This window comes from Pholis gunnellus (genome assembly GCF_910591455.1).
Source record: "Pholis gunnellus genome assembly, chromosome: 11".
NCBI classification, from domain to species: domain Eukaryota; kingdom Metazoa; phylum Chordata; class Actinopteri; order Perciformes; family Pholidae; genus Pholis; species Pholis gunnellus.
The window spans coordinates 20,660,929-20,682,558 of NC_136538.1; the positions used below are offsets into that span (position 1 = coordinate 20,660,929).

Below are 21,630 nucleotides of genomic sequence, written 5' to 3' on the forward strand. Positions count from 1 at the left end.
TCTGAAGTATACCTGCGGCCCGCCGGCATGGTCCGTCATGTGCTTGTGTTCATGGTTCATGCCTTGGGTGTTTTTAGATTGTTGTACTTCTTCCACCACGAACCGATGGACGGACGGACAGATGGACAGATAATTAAATGCAATAATAGACTGACAGAGAGAAGACGGGAAGAAAATACATACCTGGCATTCTCAAACCTCTGTGCCAGAAGTAACGCTGTCACTCGAAACCACAGAGAGTCACAAAGCCAGTTAGCGCACAGGAGGAAAAAGACCACACGCATACACAGACGGACTGACTCACACTGAATGTGGAACCGTGGTGACAGAAGCATTAAACTAGGATTTAGGGTTGAAGACGAAAGCGAGCGCTAAATGTATCGCAGTGGGTTTTTTTGGTGACAGAAGAGGCAACAAGGGCAGTCACCTTTTAACACTGTTCAACAGGGATGCTCTGATTGATATCAATGCTGGCATATTACTCCATAATTACATAGAAAACTGATGTTTACAACTTGTATTAAAGTCCATCGATCAACATCATCAGCATGCCCAGAAGGCTGTGACACATTTAAATGATGCAGCTGAGCCAGATGTTTCTTCTACGTGAAGCTTGCTTCAGTTAGCTCCTGGGCGAAGGAGCCTATACGCTCACTTTAATTTCATGGTACCCAGTGAAGACAGCAACTGTCCTCCTCGCCCTCGGGCGCTCATTCAGTTTTCTTTCCTCACACACCCCCCCCGGCCTTTTTTCAATCACTTCTCTTTCTCTCTTTGTGATAAACAGTTTAACGCCTCCAATGCCCTGCAGCCTGAGCGGCTACAACACGTGCTCGCCCATTTACTGTACGTGCAAACGCAAATACAAGCTCTCATTTTCAGGTCCAAATCTGAAAAACAAACAAAACAACAGATAGATGATATGTTGTGTCTGTTGGTCACTCTGCTGGCAGTAATGAGACGGATAATACAGCTTTCCCTGCACGACGCTTCATCTGCTCGTATCTGCATGTGAACAGTGTGTGTTCAGGATTACTTGGCCATATCATTGCTCGTGTACTGATGAAAGAAAATGAGCTTGATGTTCATTCATTTACATGCGAGCTGTATCGTGACATGCCCAACCCAGAGACATTAACGGGGAAATGTCTTTTAAAATGTGTAATGCATTTACTCACGTCAACGTCTTTTTACTGCTGAAGGCGTCTTTCATTTCTCACATTATTAAATGCACCAAAAAACACTGCTTGTGCAGAATAATGTTAAGGAGTGAGGAACGATCGATGCATGTTGGTATCCAGTTTCACGTTTTATCAGACTTGATCTCAAGCTAGATTTCCTGATTGTTGATTATTGATTATTGATTATTGTGCTAGCGCTGCATGTCAACGCCACAGAACCGAGATCTTTAGGGACTTTAGGGCTCTGAGCCGTTTGGAATCATTTGTTGATTTAAAAATCATCTGTACTTTTCCCGAACAGTTTTCTCATCTTGAATGCAAACTGTTGCCTCAGGTTCAGACTGAACTGTCAGGTTTGACACATGCAACATGCACACACGCTTAAACACACACGTGCACAGAAGTACAGGCCCCCCCAACATTGACCATTTGATTGTTGTGATAACAAGCCAAGAGGTGCTTATAGAAAACAGATCCTGTAACCAGAGCAGGTGTCAGGCTGTGTGCGTGTGTGTGTGTGTGTGTGTGTGTGTGTGTGTGTGTGTGTGTGTGTGTGTGGGTGGGGGGCACAGGTACATTAAGTTCAGAACAGCTCTCCATGGATCATTTGCTCTAGAAATGTCCTAATCAAGTTCTTGTCGTTTCCATCTCTGACGAACAGATTTACAGATTTACAGATTTCATTGACGTCGACTGGAGCCTGAACATTTGACCTATTTGAACTATTTTTGCCTCATTCCTCCTGCTCATTAAAAGATCTCTGTGCTTTCAACAGAAGTGATGGAAGACAAATCTACAGTCTTGCTCCTGTGCAAACATGGAATCAAAAGTAGACCTGAGGCTTAAAGAAGGCTGAAGACGGACTTGAACAATTGTGAACCTAAGAGAAAAGAAGTATGACTTCCGATTGTAAAATAACCCGGATCTTTCGGCGTGTTAAAAGAAGCCAACACTTTACAGTTTGGTCATTTTCCAACTCCACTGATAGCTGACTTTCAATAACGTCATAAGCCAACAACCATGGCAACAACAAGCGAGTCCAAGCCGAGTGCATCACTTTTGTGTTTCCCCTGGTAACAGTTTCCGTTGTGTTGAAGGTTTCTTGCAGCGTTTTTTCTAAACGCTGTGCATGTGTCATCACGATGATGCTTTCATGAGTCGTGAAGTTAGTGAACGTTTTCTAAATGCTGCACATCTGTCGTCAAATTATTGAAGATGTTTCTTCATTTGCTTCTGTTGGGTCTATTTACAGAGTCTATTTACAGAGCGTTGGGCCACTGTGAGTAGGTCGATGAGTTTGCCCACACCCAAATCATGCATGCACGCACGCACACACACACGCGCACACACACACACACACACACACACCTCTCCTTGCTTACAGTGGGTCTTCCTGTAGTTGTGGCGCCTGGCCGAACACAAACACAGAGCAACAATACAGTACTGCTAATCTGTGATCCTGAGGAACATAGAGTTCTAGAACACACACACACACACACACACACACACACACACACACACACACACACACACACACACACACACACACACACACACGCACACGCACACGGCGAACAAACAGTTATCCCAGACAGGGGCCCCGACTTTGGCTGAAACAGGGGAAGAACGATGCAGGAGATTGCTGATGTATCTGATAGTCCATGAAAGAGAGGCACACACACACACACACACACACACACACACACACACACACACACACACACACACACAAACACATATTCTGGCACAAACAAACAAACCCACCCACGCCACGCTGATGGTCGGGATAGACTGGCTGATTGAAAAGAGGCATGAGGGGAAAGAAGGGGACCCACCAGGTGGTGTGAGGGAGGTCAGCTGACTAGACTGGGACCCTCTATCAGAATATCAAACAAGCTGCATGGCCGAGATTTAAACCGGCAGTCAAACTTAATGACTGGGAAATTAAAATATAGTATACAAGTAATTGTATTTGTCCAGGTTTTGGGATATCTGTCTCTGCCTTCAGCTCAGCACAATGAGGGTGAATAGAAGTTTGTTTGGGGAAAAATAGCATTTAACAAATTCAACAGCAACAGGGCTTTTTCCTAAATACCTTCATAGTTACTCTCTAGGATTAGAAACCTCAGAGATGTTCCAGTGTAACTTCTATTACATGTTGCATTTTGTATCAGGATTTTTAGATTATTATCGATCTTATCAATAAGCACAAACGATGAGACTATCTTCATGGAAGGATACCACTTTGGGCAAGTGAGAATACACATTTTGTAACTTTGGTGACCATTAATAAGATATACAGCATTACAGTAGCTGCATAGCATATTATAAATGTGTGATAATATATATTTTTTATTATTCAACATTTGTATTAAAATGAGTTTAACATGTTCATTCATGTTCATGTCAAATTCTCATTTAGTCTTTTCCCAAAACTAAAAACATGTTAAAGATCTGAGCTGTCAAAGATTAATTTATGAGCAACAGAGCAAAGAGCAAAGAGCAAAGAGCTGACTAAAGTGTTCTAAAGTGTTCTTGAATGTCAGCATGGGTACGTTTTCTGTTCACTACCCGGCTCTCATCAGTAGTATTTGGGGCAAACTTTGGTCACATTGCCCATCCATGATTCGGCAAAATAATGTCACAACCGTAAAAGAACAATATCTGAAAGTTTCAAAGCAAACTTGCTTTTCTTTTAGTTGCAGGAGCATGGTAGCAGGTAGTTTTAGAGCAGAGTAAAGAGACGTGGTGAATGAGGTGAGTGAACGAGAGGAGAAAGCTGTATTTCATTAGTTCTTTTATGTAATACAAACTGGAATGACTCAGTGTAAATCTGTAGAAAAGGATTACAGTGACTTAAAGAGAAAGGAATGCAAGCCTCGTACTGTTTTTTCACTCTGTCACCATTCTCACTGAAGCTTCTCACATTCTCACCTTACTGGTATTGTTTTAACAGCAGACACTGTATGTATGTTTGCAAGACAAATTTCCGTCGGGACAATAAAGTCTTATCTTATCTCATCTTATTCCAGTTTACAGTTTGCAAAGCAGCCAAAGTCAAAAGAATGACACTTACTGTATGTTTGAGATGAAAAGGTAAGAAAAGATTTCTCTTTGTGCATGTTAAATAACTTCAATCCAAATGTGCAAAAAAATAAATGAAAAAGGTGAAGTACACCAAGCAGAGGTTGAATGTTTACTCTGATGGACTGCATCGTGGGACATTTTCTAAGTGTCCATCACATGTGTTTGCTGCTGCATCTGAAGGTGAAAACCAGCTCCGATAGTGTTACAGTGAGTGTCCAGTCGAGGGTGTCGACACCGTTAGTGTTTTCACTGCTTGTTAGAGTCAACAAATTCACTTTGGACAGTGAGATTATCTGTCAATGAGGCAGAAGAAGAACGCTTTTAAACAGAGAGGAAGATAATCGAGCATTCCTGGAAAGAGTCACTTATTTTATTTCCCTCATGTATGAAACAATAATTATATTGATATTGCGATAACATTTGTAATGTTACATGTCGGGTTTTCACACAAGGGAACTACAGTATAGTTTTGGTTAAAGGTATCCTGTGGAGTTTTTGAGCATTAGCGCTCTGGAGCGATATTTTTACCAGTGCGTTCCTGTTTTGGTGTTTTTGTATCGTGCACGAGCAGGAAGACACAAGCTAAAGTTTCTCTCTATTCCACTGAATGCCAGTCGGTAGAAGTAACGTGCAAACGAGTGCAGCACAACATGCCCACAGATGCAGTGAAGAAAACGACTGCTAGCTGAAGTTAAGCTACCATGAAGTGGTTTAACTCAGAAGACTTGACTTAGGGGAGCTAGACTTTCATGGTGAACCTGAAGGAGTCTCAGAGGACCTGGAGCTCAGCCAGGTGACACACAGCGGTTCAGGGAGCCATTTTGGTACAGCGGCAGAGGAAGAGGAAGAAGGGGAGCTGCCGGACAGGAAATAGGAAATGGCAAGGAGACAGAGTTCTGAAGGAGGGGAGAGAAGGGAACATATAGGCCTGGTCAAACGACCTCAAACATGGGGGGCAACAGGGGGGGAGGCGTGGATAAATGTGAGCGAGTGTGATACGAGCAAAGAGACACAAAGAAAAAAAACATAAAGACGGAAAGCCCGAGGAGGAGTGGGCGGGTGAGAATGAGTGAGACAAAAATAACAGTGGAAAGATGCAGAGAGGTTTCCCAGACCACCCCCTGCTGTTTCCCCTCAGTGTGCGGGGGCCAAAGTTTACAGCTGACCAGGGGGCCTCCGGGCTCCACGGGGCCTCAGGTTCACCACCAGTATGTTTAATATCAGGACATACAGATTGACTTCTACTGTTGTGTACAATAACAACACTTCTCACTTTGTGAGCGGGTTATCATTTAAAAACACCAAATTAGCCTTTTAAATTCTGTATTACTCCCCCAGTCCTTTAAGTGCTCTCAGCAGTGAGCTGTTAAATAGCTGCTGGTCTGAATCCACACATACCGCTGAAGTATAAAGTCCACCACTGTTCACAAGAAGCAGCTGGCTCAGTTAAAACTTAACTTGCTGTCCATCGTCCTTCAGAGAACTCAAGAACTCATCACAGTGAATCACCAAACAACACACACAGCTGGGAAACATAGCACATCTGTATCTTTAGCACTAATAACCCAGAGTCCTTCACTCTCTCCAGTAAATCTTTTACTCACTCCACCCTTCAGTTTCTATTGACTCCCTGTGTTTCCGTCTTCAGCTCCCTCTCACTTGTCTTCATGGTGAATAAGAGCTTTAAACACAAACAGTAGAAAGAGTCTCAAAGCACACAAAGAGGTTCTTAACCACAGAGAGACTTATTCAAAACTGACAAACAGACTGAAGTGGCTTTTAATGTTGCTGCCGATATAAAGCTGTTGCTTGTTTCATCAGATTCCAGCTGAAAAAACAACAAGAATCTAAACATGGATACAATCACATGTTTTGAGCTGAATCTGAGTCAATAATTTGTGTTTTTTTGTTTTTTTTAAAGTAACGCATTCTGTTGCTGCCTGACATCTATCGATCAATCACAAAGTTCAGCTTAGGTCTGGAAATCATTACAGACTGATTCTTGTAAGTCATCAAACCAAAAGTAAAACCTCAGTGTTGTCCAAGCTTCACTTCCCAGCTTTGTCATGCAGAAGTCCAACTGCTTTCCCCAAAATTGCCCACAGCCCCGAAACAACCCGATGACTCAGCAGAGGAAAGTCAGGGTGAGAAACAACATGAGATGCAACGTGAATCAAAGAAATGAATCAATGAGAATAATAATAATTGTCGGTAAAAGACGAAAACTTCCAGAAAAAAAAAAAAACCCACAAAGAAAGAGACATTTGCTAAATATTATGATCATATCTCATGCTTAATGTGAAAGCTGAATTACTCTTTTATTTTGAAATATAGTGGAGTAACGCAAACGACCGAGAATCTGAACTTAGAACTGTCCTGAAGCACAATACTTGAGTCCATGCACTTTGTTTGCTTCCTCCCGTTCTGTCTACAAGACACAATACATCCCCTCGTTCCACTTGGAGACATATTGGGCTTCACGCTCCCCGTGTTTCAGTCTGAGCGGCCGCTGTAAGTGGCGTGATGTTTGAATAGTGTCGGGAGGCCGGGCTGGCGGGGGGTTAGCGACTCCGTGCCAACCAGGCCTCGGCTCGCCGCAGAGCGCTGCGATAATGTGAACCGCTGAGTTGACAGGCCTGAACGGACCGACGCGATGCCAGAGCTGCTTCTCCCGTCTGTCTTTACCCAACTTCATTGATATATGCTAATATCACCTCTGAGCCAAGTTGATCTCTGTTATGTTTAACAACTATCTGTCCTCCCCTTCGGTTCTCTCAGACTTGTTTTTGGCAACTTGCTCTCTTCTCATGAGTTACCACAAAGACGAAGCCCATAATAAGAAGCAGCAAACAAAAGAACAGGAAGCACAAGTTAGAAATGTTCAAAGCATCCTTAAACATTTGTATCCAGACTCATTATCAATAACAATAAGAAGCTCCATTGGGATCCGTGTTGTATGTCTTATGGCGGCAATCCAACAAAGATTAGTGAGATATTTACATTTTATTAACCCATTGGGAATAATGGGAAATCCCCTCTTTAAAGGAGCAGTGTATAAGATGTAGCGGCTTCTAGTGCTGAGGTTGCAGAGTGCAACACACTGAATACTCCTCGGCTCACTCCTCTTTTTACCAGCGTGTCAGAGTCTACTGTGGCCTTCAGATAACCTACGAATGAAGAGGACCGGCGCTTTCTATACCATCAACGGCTCATTTCAAGGTAACTTCAGGGGATTGTACACGAATGAAAACATAGTTATGAATATAATGTTACATTTCTGCTCATAGATCCCCTAAATCATACACACTGGCCCTTTAAAGACCTACAACTTTGATACACTGTATCAGAATATAATGCGATCTTTATACTGATCCTTATTGGTCTAAATCACTTTTTTAATATCTTAAACAGTACATTTCAAAAAGGTTTTTGTTTTATGCTTGTTCAGACATTTTCACAATTAAACATTGGTGTGTATCGTGTCAACGCGATGTCACTGCACACTTTCTGCTACTTTATTGCAACACCAGATCAAATCTAGTTGAGCATTAAGGTTTAATCTTGGCCTTAGGAATTGCAGTTTGACCAAATTAAATGTTAACTGCATCTCAGTCTCCCTCATGATTGTGGCATTCAGGCAAATCCCGCTGAAGAAGACCATGAGATCCAGAGGAAGGATCTAGAAAATGCTGGTCAGTGGACTTTGTTGTTAAACAGCAAATAAAAAAACTATTTCTTGACTGTTAAGATAATGAGGATGATATAACTGATGACACCAGGGTCAATGGTGAAGATGGTGGCAGTAAAGAGTTATTTAGAGTGTAAGGTTCATCATTTAATAAACCTGCAATGTTCTGAACAAATCTTTATTTATTTTCTTAACCATAACATACAAATAACAACTTAGTTTTCTTATAGATCTTAGTGCAAAATGCAAATAATATCCCTTATGATTGGAAATTAAATCCAATGTGGACAATCACAAGAAGACATTCCACTGAAGTTCATCCTCCCTTTATCAACATGATTTATGTTAATAAAACTAATCTGAGACACTGCAACTCAGATAAACACGGCGTTTGTTTGCCGAGCAGCCCGTTATGAATCATATACAACTTCTCAGAGCAATTATGACTTCCAGGCAGCAGCAGCAGTGACAATGTGCTACTGTGTAATACAAACACACATCAATGAGGAGACAGAAACTGGTGAACTCTCTCTCTCACACTCACACTCACACTCTCACACACACACACACACAAAGACGCTTTTCATGTGCAGCCCGACGGATACACACTTGCAGATCTCCTCCCCTAAAATGGCCTAAAGCTCTCCGGTGGAGGCACCAAGGCGTCGACGAGCCAGAGGAAGACGACCATGGACTTTCTGTCTCCTAATGTTATTTCCTTCCTCTCATCGCCGATGACACGGAGTCCAGTGTCTCTGTCTGTCATGTGTATTAACACCTGATAGGGTTGGGGCGATATGTTCAAATGTTCCACCCGGCATGCCCGACAACCAGATATTGCAGTTATGTTTTTGTGCAGGTGAGTCCTGACTCACGCGCCATTTTCAACGAATGTAATCGTGGAAGAGTTTGTTTCAAAAAGAGAATCCAAAATCACCTATTTGGGATTTTTTGGGGGGGGCTTTTTGTGGCTTTATTAGGGGGTATGACATGCAACTAATGTCCCACGAACCGGGGACATTGTGGTTACCTAGCATACACCGTAGCCATTCAGCTACCAAGTCGCTCCATTATACTGGAGGACCTAAATGAAACGTGTAGTCTGATGAAAGAGTGAAATGGCCTCTGGCGAAGGACGCCTCGGCCTGCAGCCTACAAATGAACAAACAGGTGGGGCAAACAGATGCTTTTAAAAGATCAGGGAGCACAAATATCTTTTTTGTCTAGTTCTCAAATATGATTTATGACCTGACCGAACCACCGAAAACGGCTTAATGGGGTTTTAGTCACTGCCCTGTTTTGTGAAAGACTCAGTCAGTGCCACAATAACATGCCATAATATGGCCCAACTCAAACTGCCGGTTAGAATTCGTGCAAGCTTTGATTTGCACTTTACAGGTTAAATATATACCGAGTTGAATTCTCAGAGGCATTAAATTAGCAAAACAAAATGACAAAAGTTTGGACGGACAAGAAAGCAGAAGGCAAACCCAACTCTGCTTGAATCTCTTGATTTTTGATCAGTTTGAATCTCAGTTTGAATCTCTTGATTAAACGTCCCATCTGCTTTTTCCATGTTTCATATTAAACAATGTTTTTTTATGATGCGATTGTATTGACACAGTGGATTAAATTAAGGATTTTCCACAGGTGAGATGGTAATTCTCTCCCTTTGATTAAGCAGCTGTTATGGCGACACAAGCTGGAACCAGTACAGCGTTATTACACAAGATTAGGCCCATGACCTCACCAATACTGGTGAACAATTGACAACCGAAAAGCACGGCGGCACTTGCAGGAAGACACCATCACAATAAAGAAGTTGTTTGAAATGGGGAACATGCACCTACAACATATTGACAAATGTATAAATTATGTAAAAGAATAAATGATTACGAAGCATCAAGTATTTCAATCCAAATATCCCAAGTGTCTTGTAGTTTACAATGTAATTCACTGTGTGATAAGCTGGTTTTATGACAAAACTTTATCTGGTGCATCAGCTGACTAAGCAGACAAAATAAAAATAAAATAAAGGCAGCATGAACTAAATCACCAAATAAATAGATGCAGTTTTTCAGATCTAGCAGAACTCCAAGTGGTGATTAACCAGCTGTAATCTCCTGGACAGGAAAGCAGACATGCGGCTACCACAAGTTCTAGAAATGTCCTGACCGAGCAGTCTGATATCTGCTGTAATGACTGATTAGTGATTGTCTCTGGAAGGAGGTTCCATGTTAGAAACTTAGATTCTCCCCTGAAAGGACAGCTTTATTGATAGAAAAAGAATTACTTCTGACAAGCTCTATTTAAACATTTATATTAATAGATTTTTTTAGTCACAGTTACCTCAAGGCTGTTGTGGTAGTTCAACTGTCTGGTAAGCATCCTCTCTGCAGAGGTAATGTGTAGGTCTTGTCTGAATCTGCAGGAAACTGAAGCTTCATGTTGACAAACCACAGCTTTCATTTAAAAAAGGAAAGAAAAGTAACTCAAGAGCCACAAAACTGTTCACCAATAATCAGATAAAAGCTCATTTATTTAGAGGGAAAGAGTGCAGAGGAAAGGCTTTATTTGGATTTAAAAGCTTAAAGTATTTATCCTTAGAGGAGTAAACACATTAGATATAATAGAGGCATGATGGAATATCCTCCACCTGTTTAGATTTTAGTGTAGTTATACATTTTGCATGTTTTTTGGTCATAACAAAGAAGTTAAGCCTTTACGGTTGTATGGAATTTAAAAATGTCCAAAGTCAGACTTAAATCTGGTTTATCCCACTGACAACCTGTAGCAGACTAAATCTCCTGCCAAGCACAGACCGACTCAAATCACCCAATCACCTTAAAGTCCGTTCACTTCCAACGTGCCGTCGTTGCATTTAAAAAAAAGAAGCTTGCACATGAATAGACTGTGATTTGCAGCAACCGCTATCTGAGCAGAACCGCGGGGCCAATTGTCACATGCGGCTCTGCTGCAACAGGTCTGCGCCAGAGAGGCCAACTGTCAGGCGCGATCTGAGCACCAAACACACAGACGCCGCGCATTACCGCATTTAAACACAACGTGGGAATAAAAGAAAGAAAGCTAAAGTCTTACCTCTTTTTCTCCTTATCGGCCGTCATGTCTTTCTCTGCTGTTGTAATTCCCCGAAAAGTCTACTTTAAGTCCGACTTTAGAAGTCAAAAGAAGTAACACGTGTAGGTTTTTAATTATATCGACGTGCGCGGGTCAGAAGTCCTCTGACAGATCATGTCATTGAAACCCTGTAGGTTAGTCCATTAAAAAGCAGGCTGACGGTGATCGGGATCGGGAGCCGTACAGTCTCAGAACACTGCCGAGGATTGCACAGCCTCTCACCCGCAGAAGAGACACCCACCCACACACACACACCCTCCTCTTTACACCGGCTGGGGCTGGAAGCTGCTGTTGCTGACAGAAGCCGCACCGCAGGTCCACTCGCGCAAACTTTTTTCCTCGCTTTGCTGATCTGGAAAAACCCGCAGCGCTCTCCCGGTCGGTCTCTGGACCTGGAGCTCAGCTGGCACAAGTGAAAGCCGCTGTCCAGGTCCGCGCGCCGTGATTGGCTGGAAACGCAGCCCCCCCCCCCCCCCCCCCTCCCTCTCCTTCTAAACAGCCCCGCCCTCCCCTGTGTGCTCTGCTCACTTACCTGTGTGTACCTGAGGTGCAACAGGCTGTAAACGATGTCAGCATGCGAGGTCCGTTCCCGCCAGTAAAATGATACAAATGGGCCTTTAGGCTACAATGCTTATATGAAAGCCATAATGTGCTTTATTAAAGGAATTATCCACTGAAAACACTCCAAACACATTAGATTTTAAAGGAATATGCTCAACAGTTGTTCGATAGCAGATATAGAGAGGGGCTTCATTTATTTCAACTCATCTATAGTTTGCTGATAATTAAATTAAAGATGAGATGAAAGCACCCTCCTCATGAGCTTTCATGACAGACCAGATGTGAGCATGCTTTGACTGCACCAGACCTTTATTTTCTATTAAACAAAGGTTTGGTATAAGGAGTGGAAAGTAACAAAGTACATTTCCTCTAGTCACCTCGCCTACCAGCAAGACACACACACCGTAGCCTCTTTTTTGTTACTGTTGTGTGTCTCATTGCTGAGGTTTTGTGTCACTTTTTTATCCCTACATTGTATTAATTTTGTGTCTCTTTGAGGTCAGTTTGTACATTACAGTCATTTAGCAGATGCTTTTATCCAAAGCGACTTACAATTGAGATTCGATCACATTTCTACACCATAGGCACAGTTACTGGAGTAATTTTGGGGTTAAGTGTCTTGCTCAAGGACACATCGACAATCGACTAGCGGAGCCGGGGAACGAACTGCTGATCTTCTGATTGAAGGACGGCCCTGCTGTCCACTTAGCCACAGTCGCACACGATTGTAGTCAGTTTGTGTCTCTCTGTAGTTGTTTTGGTCTCTTTGTGGTCGCTTTATGTTTCTTTATGGTCCTTTTAAGTCTCTTCCTGTTTGTTACGTGTTTGTTCGAGTGACATTTTGCATTTAAAGGCCTGGGGGCCCCTGACACTTTGTGCCACTGGGCCTGTTCAGTAATCCATCCATGATGCTACTATACTATCCTATAACATTCTTAATCCTACAATTTTGAAGTGTACTTGCACAAACCCCTAACCCACTTGAGTATTTCCATTTTATGCATCTTTACACTTCACTTCATTGCAGAGTCAAATATTGTACTTTTTACTGCACCACATTTGTGCGACAGCTTTACTGGTTACTTTGCAGATGAAGATAATGATTATGAACACAACATATAATCAACACGTAAATCATGTTTATAATGAATAAAGAAATGCACAAGCTACCCAGTAGCTGAATGAATATTATAAGAGCAGCTTTAGGTTTATACATATATACACATGTTACAGCAGCTCAGCCTGCGTTATCATTTCCTCACTAAGCGTTTAGTTTCCCACCAACATGATGTTCAAAAGCAGGTCTCACCACATTTTTTCAGAAACTCAGAGGCAGATAACTTCTTCTGGCATTTAGCATCCCCTTTCCCTGGCAACTTCTCAAACATTTTAGATGGAAAAGATTACTGATGTGAATGTATATACACATAACTCCTCCTTGGTGGAGGTATGATCTCTCCCTGGCTGATTTTTATATACTGTACGGTAAAATCAAATGTATTTTCCTTATTTTTAGTGCATTTTTGAGTACATTTTCAGCTGAGTAAAACATTGAAATGTAAATTTGACATTTTGGGAGCAGGTTTTATGACGCCTGCTTTCAGCATTGTTTTATTATAACCACTCATAAATATGTATTATCCTTTACAACAATAATCATTATGAAGCATTTTATAATGCCTTAAATGTCAAGTGTCATAATACTTCATAATGTCTGGTCACTCACTGACATTTCTGTTTTTGCAAGGATCCTAATAAGTATGTTTATAATGGATCACACATGTTGGCATCATAGAAAATGCGACTGGTATTTTTGCTGAATTCACAAAACAATTCAGCTGTTTAATTTCAAAGCAGAAACAGAGAGGAGAGGAGGTAGACCGGAGGGTCAGATTAAAGAAAAGAAAAATAAAAATGATACACAAAACAAACAGAAATGTCTTTTCTGGCATCATGATATTTAATTTGTTTCAAAAATTAAAATACATCTTCACATCCTTTTAAAATACAGTACATTTGGCACGCAGCGTAAAAGAAAAGAACAAATTCGACATAAACACAAATGAAGCACATGAAAAAAACACACACACAGGTCAGATGACAAAATTGTACATACAAAGCTTCACAAATACAGTGACTGCAACAAAACAGAAACACGTACATAGAGTAACATGCTGCATATGACCCAAGGAAGATGAATGTTTGATACTGTAGGTTAAATCATAATACTGTCTCCATTCTTTGAAATCAACCTCAGGCCACAATTTAACTTCAACCTGAAAACCAAAGAAAAGGAACTTCCTTCATGATTTTCTTCTTGTCTTCTATACAAAACGTTAAACTAAAGGGATTGTGGGTGGAACATTTGGACATTGCAATTGGCAGTCAGCATGGAGGACTTCTGGGAAAGAACATACTTTTTGGGACGTAGTGGAACAAACTGTTTTAAATTAAAGACAAACACAAAGATGCAACGTGAGACACATTAAGACAGAAGAAAAGAGAAGAGACACGATGGACGGCAGAAACATTGTGTTTTGAAAGTTGGTTGGCAGTAAAACAACGTCAAATCTGCACCGCTATCCATATGTTTGTGTGTATGTTTAGTCTTTCTAATACATCTTATACTCCCACTACTTGCACTTTTGAGAACATATATTTGAAATAACAATCACTTTTATGTGGCCATAAAGTAACTGTAAAGCAGTCTCCTCTGTACCTGTCTGTGGATGAGGCTGAAGGGAAACAAGAGGAAGATAAGAAGAAAGACAACTTAACAAACAAATTAAAAAACTCTTTCAGATTATTGCACATGGAGTTTTTCGAAAGGTGTTTGGATTCTTTTTCCGTTCACTATAAAGTCCTAAACCTGACCTGTGACATGGAGCAACGCCTCTGAACACCAGCTTATCTGACCTCCACGTCCGGGCGGGACAAAGAGGAGGAGGAGGGTCTGAAGAGTTTTCTGACCATCACATGAAACCTAAAGATTTCTAACATGCCATCAACAACTAGATGAAACTAGTAAAAAAACAACACAACGACATCAACAACAATATGTTTTAAATAAAAGATACAACATGATGCACACACACACACACACACACACACACACACACACACACACACACACACACATTCAGAAGCAAATACATTCAGTTGAACACATTCACCTCTGTGTACGATCCACCACTTTGATGTGGAGTCATGAGGGTTTGGTTTGTTATGTCAGAGACTGTAGGTCCAGTACAGCGACCGATTAACCAGTGACTGTACACACACACACACACACACACACACACACACACACACACACACACACACACACACACACACACACACACACACACACACACACACAAGGCATTTCAACGATCCAAGTGGTCATGAAGGGATTTAAGGTGTTTAAAGGAGGTGCAGTGAGAGTTTCAGTAACAAGGACTTTTTAAAGGGCTCCTTTGACATTTTAGATTTCAGCTCTATATTTGGCTTCAGTGGACAACTGTCCCGATGTCAAACAGCAAGTCGTATGGGAACCAGCTTGTTAACACTGCAAACATGTCTCACTACAACAGGACAAATCCAGTGGTCAGCCAGGGTCTGTTAGCTGACGGCTAATGGTACCGTTTGGTTTTGAATGAAGAAAGCGATGTTAATATACTACCAAGCTCAAATGTGGAGAGAGAAGGAAAAACAGCTCGTGTAACCTTCTCTCTCATGAGACAAGAACTGCTGAGATAAAACTAAGCTCAAATCTTAAAATGCCAACGTTCTGCTTTAGTCGGGCACCTTCAACAGTTAACTCTGAATTTGCCAGTTTGGCTGTCACATTTAAAACATAGCACTGACAAAACCTTCATCTGAAAAAAAAAAAGCTGATTTCGCATCTCCTTTTATAATGAATAAAGTACTTTTCAAGACCGTTCTCTTTAAATACAATCATTGGTTCAACATATACATTTTTTTTTTCCATTCACATAGAAGTTTAGGGAAGAAGAAAAACATTCTTTAAACACGGAGACAGACACAGGATACAGCACATCATGTACAGAAATGACAGTCTTGCTCTTTCTAGAGGTACAGTATGCAACTATGCATGCATGCACACTTGCCCTCACATTATCTCGCTCTCACACACACACGTGCACACTCACAGGCCGTGACCTTGCTCCTGTATCTACTCCAAAAGGCCCCTCTGAAAACACAGAGTTCAGTTTTGTCCGCTGCTTTAGAAATGCATCCGGACCAAGATAAGGAGCGTTTCTTACAGCTTCCGACCTGCACTTGCATGCCGCTTGAGCATATACTTTGACGGCATATGCACAAATGGACAAACAACAAGAGCACAGAAACGATGAAGAGAGGGATACCGGTGGTCTAGTATAAGTCCTGGAGTGGTCAGAATCTGGAGACGTTCAGGAGGTCTCAGGCCGTGTGTTTCTTCAAATTTTACATCTTAGCTCGAAGATTTTTTTAGGTGTGGTGGTGTATATTAATGTGTTAATTATCTGTGTGTCAGTGTGTGTGTGTGTGTGTGTGTGTGTGTCTAGGCCACAGGCTCGTCTCCAAAGTAGGAGAAACCTTTAAACTCATCTTGATTGATCTGCTTGATGATGTTGTCTTCCACCGGCGTCAGGTTTGGTTCTTCTCGTGTAAAGTCCTGGTCAAAGTTATTCACATCCCTTTTGGTTTTCTGGAAGACAAAGAACAAGAGACGGATTTCAGCCTCAGGACCTCTGACGACAGTCTAAGACGAGGTCAAATCTTTAGTCTTTTTAAAATGAGCTTTTTGCAACAGGAAATGTACATTTGTACAAATGTACATTTCGTTATCAGTTGCTGGCAAAGGATTCTTCTAACAGAAGATTCACATGTGTAATAATGTACTAATGTTGATGTTTTAGCCTCTCCCTCTTTCAAACAGAATGCACAGTTGCACAGTATTCAGGTGTGTGTTTCCGTGAGTGTGTGAACTCACGATGCGTGGTTTGAACGGTGGTCGGATCTTCCTCTGCTCCAGCAGCGTCCAGTCGATCTCTCTGAAGAACACATGGAGCTTAATGGCCTCCTCCAGACCCTGAGCCACCACACAGCCCAGACGCTTGTTAGGACTCTTGGTCATGAACTGAGAAGTGACAGAAAGAAAGAAAAGGAGCGGGGAAGAGGAATTCACTTGTTTCCTTGAGAAAAACATTCTATAAATAAATATTAAAAAAGAAAAAAAAACAGGTCAAAACTACATTTTGCAAGACATGATTTGAACGCATCATGATAATGTTATAATTTACCGAACAGAGCTTGAACGCATCATTATGTAACTCATTGCAACCTCCCTTAATGTTAGCTGTTTGCTCTGTTATTTCACCAAGCAGGACTGTGCTGCCCACCTGCTGCTAACAGCTAACGTTAACAAGCTCTCTTCATGCCGATTTCAACACAGAGTTGTTGTTTACAATGCATCATAACCAGGGAACAAATAGGGTGAACAACAGTGTGTAGTACTAGTTTGCACACGGGCAGTACCGATCAGGCAGGGTGTACGGATCAGGTTGCAAGTAAGTGACATGTGCTGTCGTTGTTCCTTTGTATCGTCAATGAGCTGATAAATGATACGACAACGTGATATTTGATCGGGGCATAGAATCGCACACTGGTATCGGAACAACTCCAGGTTTTGGTATTTTGTGCTAATCATCTTCAATCATGCAACTCATTATAGATATGCAATCCTAATACAAGTGAGGATTATAAGATAGCAGTGTTATTTTGACTGCATGGCTCTCAAGAGTTTTCACAGTTTAGTTTAATTGTATGTATATTTCTGTTGTATGAACCCAGTAGTAGAGTTGAAATGCTGCTTATTTCTTTGGAGCAGGTGGTTAGGCATTACATGTTGCACATTTTAAAGGTGCAGGTACAGGCCCAGTTTGGGTCTCAGTTTTATGCCCATGCAAAACTCAACAGACACTGGCTTACAGAGAGATCAGTAACCAGACACCTACAACTTATGTATGAAATGGCAACATTAAATTCAGCGCTTGCTAAAAAATGAAAAGCTTGATTCTTGAATATTTTTGTAGATTGCTATTTGCTAACAAACAAGCACGGGGAGAAAAAGTAAATTCAATATCCCTTTTTTTCACTTGTTACACTGTTTAATTTATCACAAAGACTTTAAATGATGTAAAAATGAGATAATTCTGGGCCTTAGAAAGATACTCTCCTCTGTCAAACGCCTCCTTCGCCTGATATTTTCTGCTGGATTTTCTGCAAATACTTGAATTCTGGATGAGTGATGAACGAGCTGCTCATCCGTTAGTTCGAGAGACTTTATTACGTGACCCGAAGTCTTTCAGTTGGAGGACATGTCCAATCAGAGCCCGGTGTGCTGGTCAAGTGACCGGTCAGAGTCCAAGACGTTGTCCAACATAAACACACACACTTTCCCACAAGGCTTTGCAGTCAACAGCCAAGGTAAACGCAAGGCTTGTGATGGAAAAACTGGACAAACAAATAAACGAACGGTCAAGTGGCATTACACACCCACACACACCCACACACACCCACACACACCCACACACACACACACACACACACACACACACACAACCAATAACACACAAAAAAAGTAATGGATTAAAACATAGCGGAAATTGTCCAACGTTCTTTCAGAGGAGGAAACATGGATCAACATATCACACACAAAAAAAAACAGCATCCTCACTCACATGTGACACTGAGAATGAGACAAACACAAAACTAAGGGAAAGACTAGCGTATAAAAACAAAAAACAAGAAGAGGACAGAAGCAAATAAACACAAGAACTGATGCATAAATGGAAAAAAACATCAACGTTTAAGAGTCCTTAGTGAATTCTTATTTTGGATCTGTAACAGCCCGTTAGTCCAGTAGGGCCGGATATTATTGGAATTCTTCATAATGTGCAGAGTTTCCGTGCGCATAACGAATTACTTAAGAAAACACAAAGTAAAGGCAAAGAAATACGAAGGAAAAAACAAAACAACTAGGACACATGTGGTCAAGGCTCAGCAAGATTGTGCTAAAGGGAGGTTTAAATGTGTGAGTGTGTAGTTGACCTACACCATATTGGTGCACTGGACACAAACTGTAACACAGTTAAACTGTAAACTATCTCAGACCAATCTATGTTCAGGTGGACTCTTAGTTCCCAGCTGAGTGGACTAAAAAGTGCTCACAATGCTAAATGTTTTAATGAACAGCTAACTGACCGCTTTAAGAATGGACACGGCCTCCTTGCTGAGCCAGACGGGATAGAGGACGTCGTCGTGCAGGATGGACTCAAACAGGTCATCTTCATTATCGGCTTCAAATGGTGGCTGACCTGCCATCATCTCATACATCAGCACCCCCAGAGCCCACCAGTCCACCGACGGGCCGTAATCCAGCTCTTGAAGGATCTTAATCACACATAAAAATGAGGAGGCTTACAAACAGGTAGTCGGACAAAAAGTACACCTACGTGAAATTATGCAAGTGAAACTATGTCATTTCTCATTTTTCTGTCAAGTTCTGCGATATAAAAAACTTCCCACCAAAAGGCTAAAATGTTCTTCTTTCAACTCCATATTAGCAATGAAAAATGGAGCATCATCAGCAAAGAGTCGAACATGGAGAAATAAAAGTTTAAGTTTGTGGGTGTGGACGTTGTTCGTCTGAGGTCACCTCGGGTGCGATGTAATCTGGCGTCCCACAGAAGGTGGTGGTGCTGACTCCATCGAGGATGCCCTCTTTGCACATCCCGAAGTCTGCCAGCTTACAGTGACCCTCTGCATCCAGCAGTATGTTGTCCAGCTTCAAGTCTCTGCAGAGCCAGAGGGTTGTACAGGTGAAAGGAGGGATTAGCAAGAGGGATATGGCAAAATACTCTATGCACACTGGGAGGAATGACATTACCAAGAAGTTGTTAGACATTGTTTTTAAGTCAATTTGGGAAAAAAAAGAATATGCCTTGTGAGCTATTGTTTATGCTTCAGTTTATTTCAATGCCATCTCTTGTGAAACTAATGCTCCTCATAAATGACCACAGATTTGAGAAAAGTGGGAATTTACAACAATCATGATCCACAAGTTCGTTTTAGGGAGATAAATAAAAATGTGAAGAGGAACAAACCTAAGAAATGAGAGAAAGTTGAGGGTTGAATGGGAGAGAGAGGTGAAGGGGGGAGAGAGAGCGAGTGAGAGGGGGGGGGAGTATGAGAGATAAGAGAAGCAGTGTTGAGAGATGACAGGGGTGGTTATGAATGCTGCAGCTCTGGGCTTGATGGTTGATGGCCACAAAAATGTCAACATCTCCTCGATGTAGCCAACGCAGCCATTCAGCCCACGGTGGTTTCAAACATACAGCCGCCCTGACAAGCCGGGGAGGACACAGAGTTTGTGCGTTTGCGCGTTTCTAAAGTCAAGAGCTTATGCAACTGTCCTGTTTTAGCGAGCTTCCAAAATAAAAAAAAGTTTGTTCTTTTCTGTCCCATCATTCTTTGCTCTGACAGGATATGTATTGCACTATACAGTATAAGGTTGTGAGAAAAATATACAGACAATTCTGAAGAGATGCTGATTATGAACCACCGTTCTCTCTGGGTGTGTATATTGTGCACCCTCAACACAGGGAATTTATGGAAGATAAGTTATTTACCATAAAAAACCATGAAACATGCTTGAACACGTTTGCCTTGCAAATTACATTTTGAAAATCCGAATATTTCCTGAGTTTAACATACACTTTAACGTTATGGCAGGAATCCAGATTTCGTGCAAAGTTAAACCATGAACGATATGCTAATGAACCTCAAGTCTTATGGAAAAACAACATGACATGTCAGATGCAGCGGAGCTTGACAGTTGGCTTTGAATCAATAGTTCATATTCCGGTCATCATAAACGAGTTTCAGTGTTGTTGAGCACACAAAAGGCAAAACCTTCACTTTTATATATATAAATAAGATGAATGTGCAGTATAGAACTAGTTTGATAGTTAACAATTTGCACTTTGAGCACAAGGAGAAAACAGACAGATAACAGGCAATCTCTCATCAAAGTAAAACAAAAAAGTGATTTCTCTCTACGTTCAACCAACGCTGACAATCACTGATTCAAATCGAATGCATGTTCTCTTTCCAAGACATTTCCACTCTTTAAAACACCGGTTATGTTTGCTGAAGGTTTGATTGATGTGAACTTGGTCTGAAATCCCAAAACTTTCATCACTCTTAGCTCCCCAATACAACCACAGTGCTGTACTGTAGCCGGGGACGATGCCTTGGTTAAAGGCACATTGATGGCCTGATGTCGAGGCAGGAAAGAGCAGCACTTGTTCTGTATTTCCCCAGATGAAAGATTAAACTGGCGACTGGCTGCCTGTTTACATATCTCACCTCCAGGCGACTCCCAGCACATTAAATCTGAATTGCCCGCATGCAGTGGGGCAGAAATATAGCATACGAATTTAATGCATTTGTGATTGAATTCAAATGACTGTTGATGCTAATCTTTGTATTACACATCACCTCGCAGCAGGAAGATTCAATATTAAGTGGCTACAGGTGTTCAGCTGCACTAATGGAATGATATTTATTTATGTGAAGATGTCTTGTGTGGTTTCATCGGATGAGAAGGAGCCGAATATTCTATGTTTCATAGCAGGGAATGGGCAACATTTTAATTATCTTCATTTTTTTTTAATTTATTGAATCAGTTTTCTTTATGCTTTGATTCTTTAGTACTATTATTATTGTATATATTCTAGTCTTTTTATTTATATGATTAGGTTTCTGTTGTGTCTGGTTTATTAAGATGAATGACCAGTTTGGCCAACGATTACACTAGTTTTTCATTTCCAGGCACAGTCCTCTGTATACAAAAACACATATTTCAGATAAAATATATATATATATTATTTCATCAGTCCATGGTATGGCTTGCTCATGTCATTA

General features: G+C 41.3%; 2 protein-coding genes across 2 annotated transcripts in view; both read right to left on the reverse strand.

The window, feature by feature from the left end:
• The window catches only part of epas1b (endothelial PAS domain protein 1b), a 40,879-nt gene extending 29,518 nt beyond the window's left edge, over positions 1-11,361 (reverse strand). The window contains exon 1 of the mRNA XM_079169107.1: positions 11,056-11,361. Within this exon, the coding sequence (XP_079025233.1) occupies positions 11,056-11,081 (26 nt within the window). The 5' untranslated portion in view covers positions 11,082-11,361. The remainder of the gene's footprint in view (positions 1-11,055) is intronic.
• Positions 11,362-16,201: 4,840 nt separating this feature from the next.
• LOC306703121 (protein kinase C epsilon type-like) overlaps positions 16,202-21,630 on the reverse strand; it is a gene marked incomplete at both ends in the record, with an annotated part of 52,038 nt that continues 46,609 nt past the window's right edge. Inside the window, 4 exons of the mRNA XM_079168967.1 lie at positions 16,202-16,348; positions 16,634-16,780; positions 18,907-19,095; positions 19,361-19,499. Coding sequence (XP_079025093.1) covers positions 16,202-16,348; positions 16,634-16,780; positions 18,907-19,095; positions 19,361-19,499 — 622 coding nt within the window. The remainder of the gene's footprint in view (positions 16,349-16,633; positions 16,781-18,906; positions 19,096-19,360; positions 19,500-21,630) is intronic.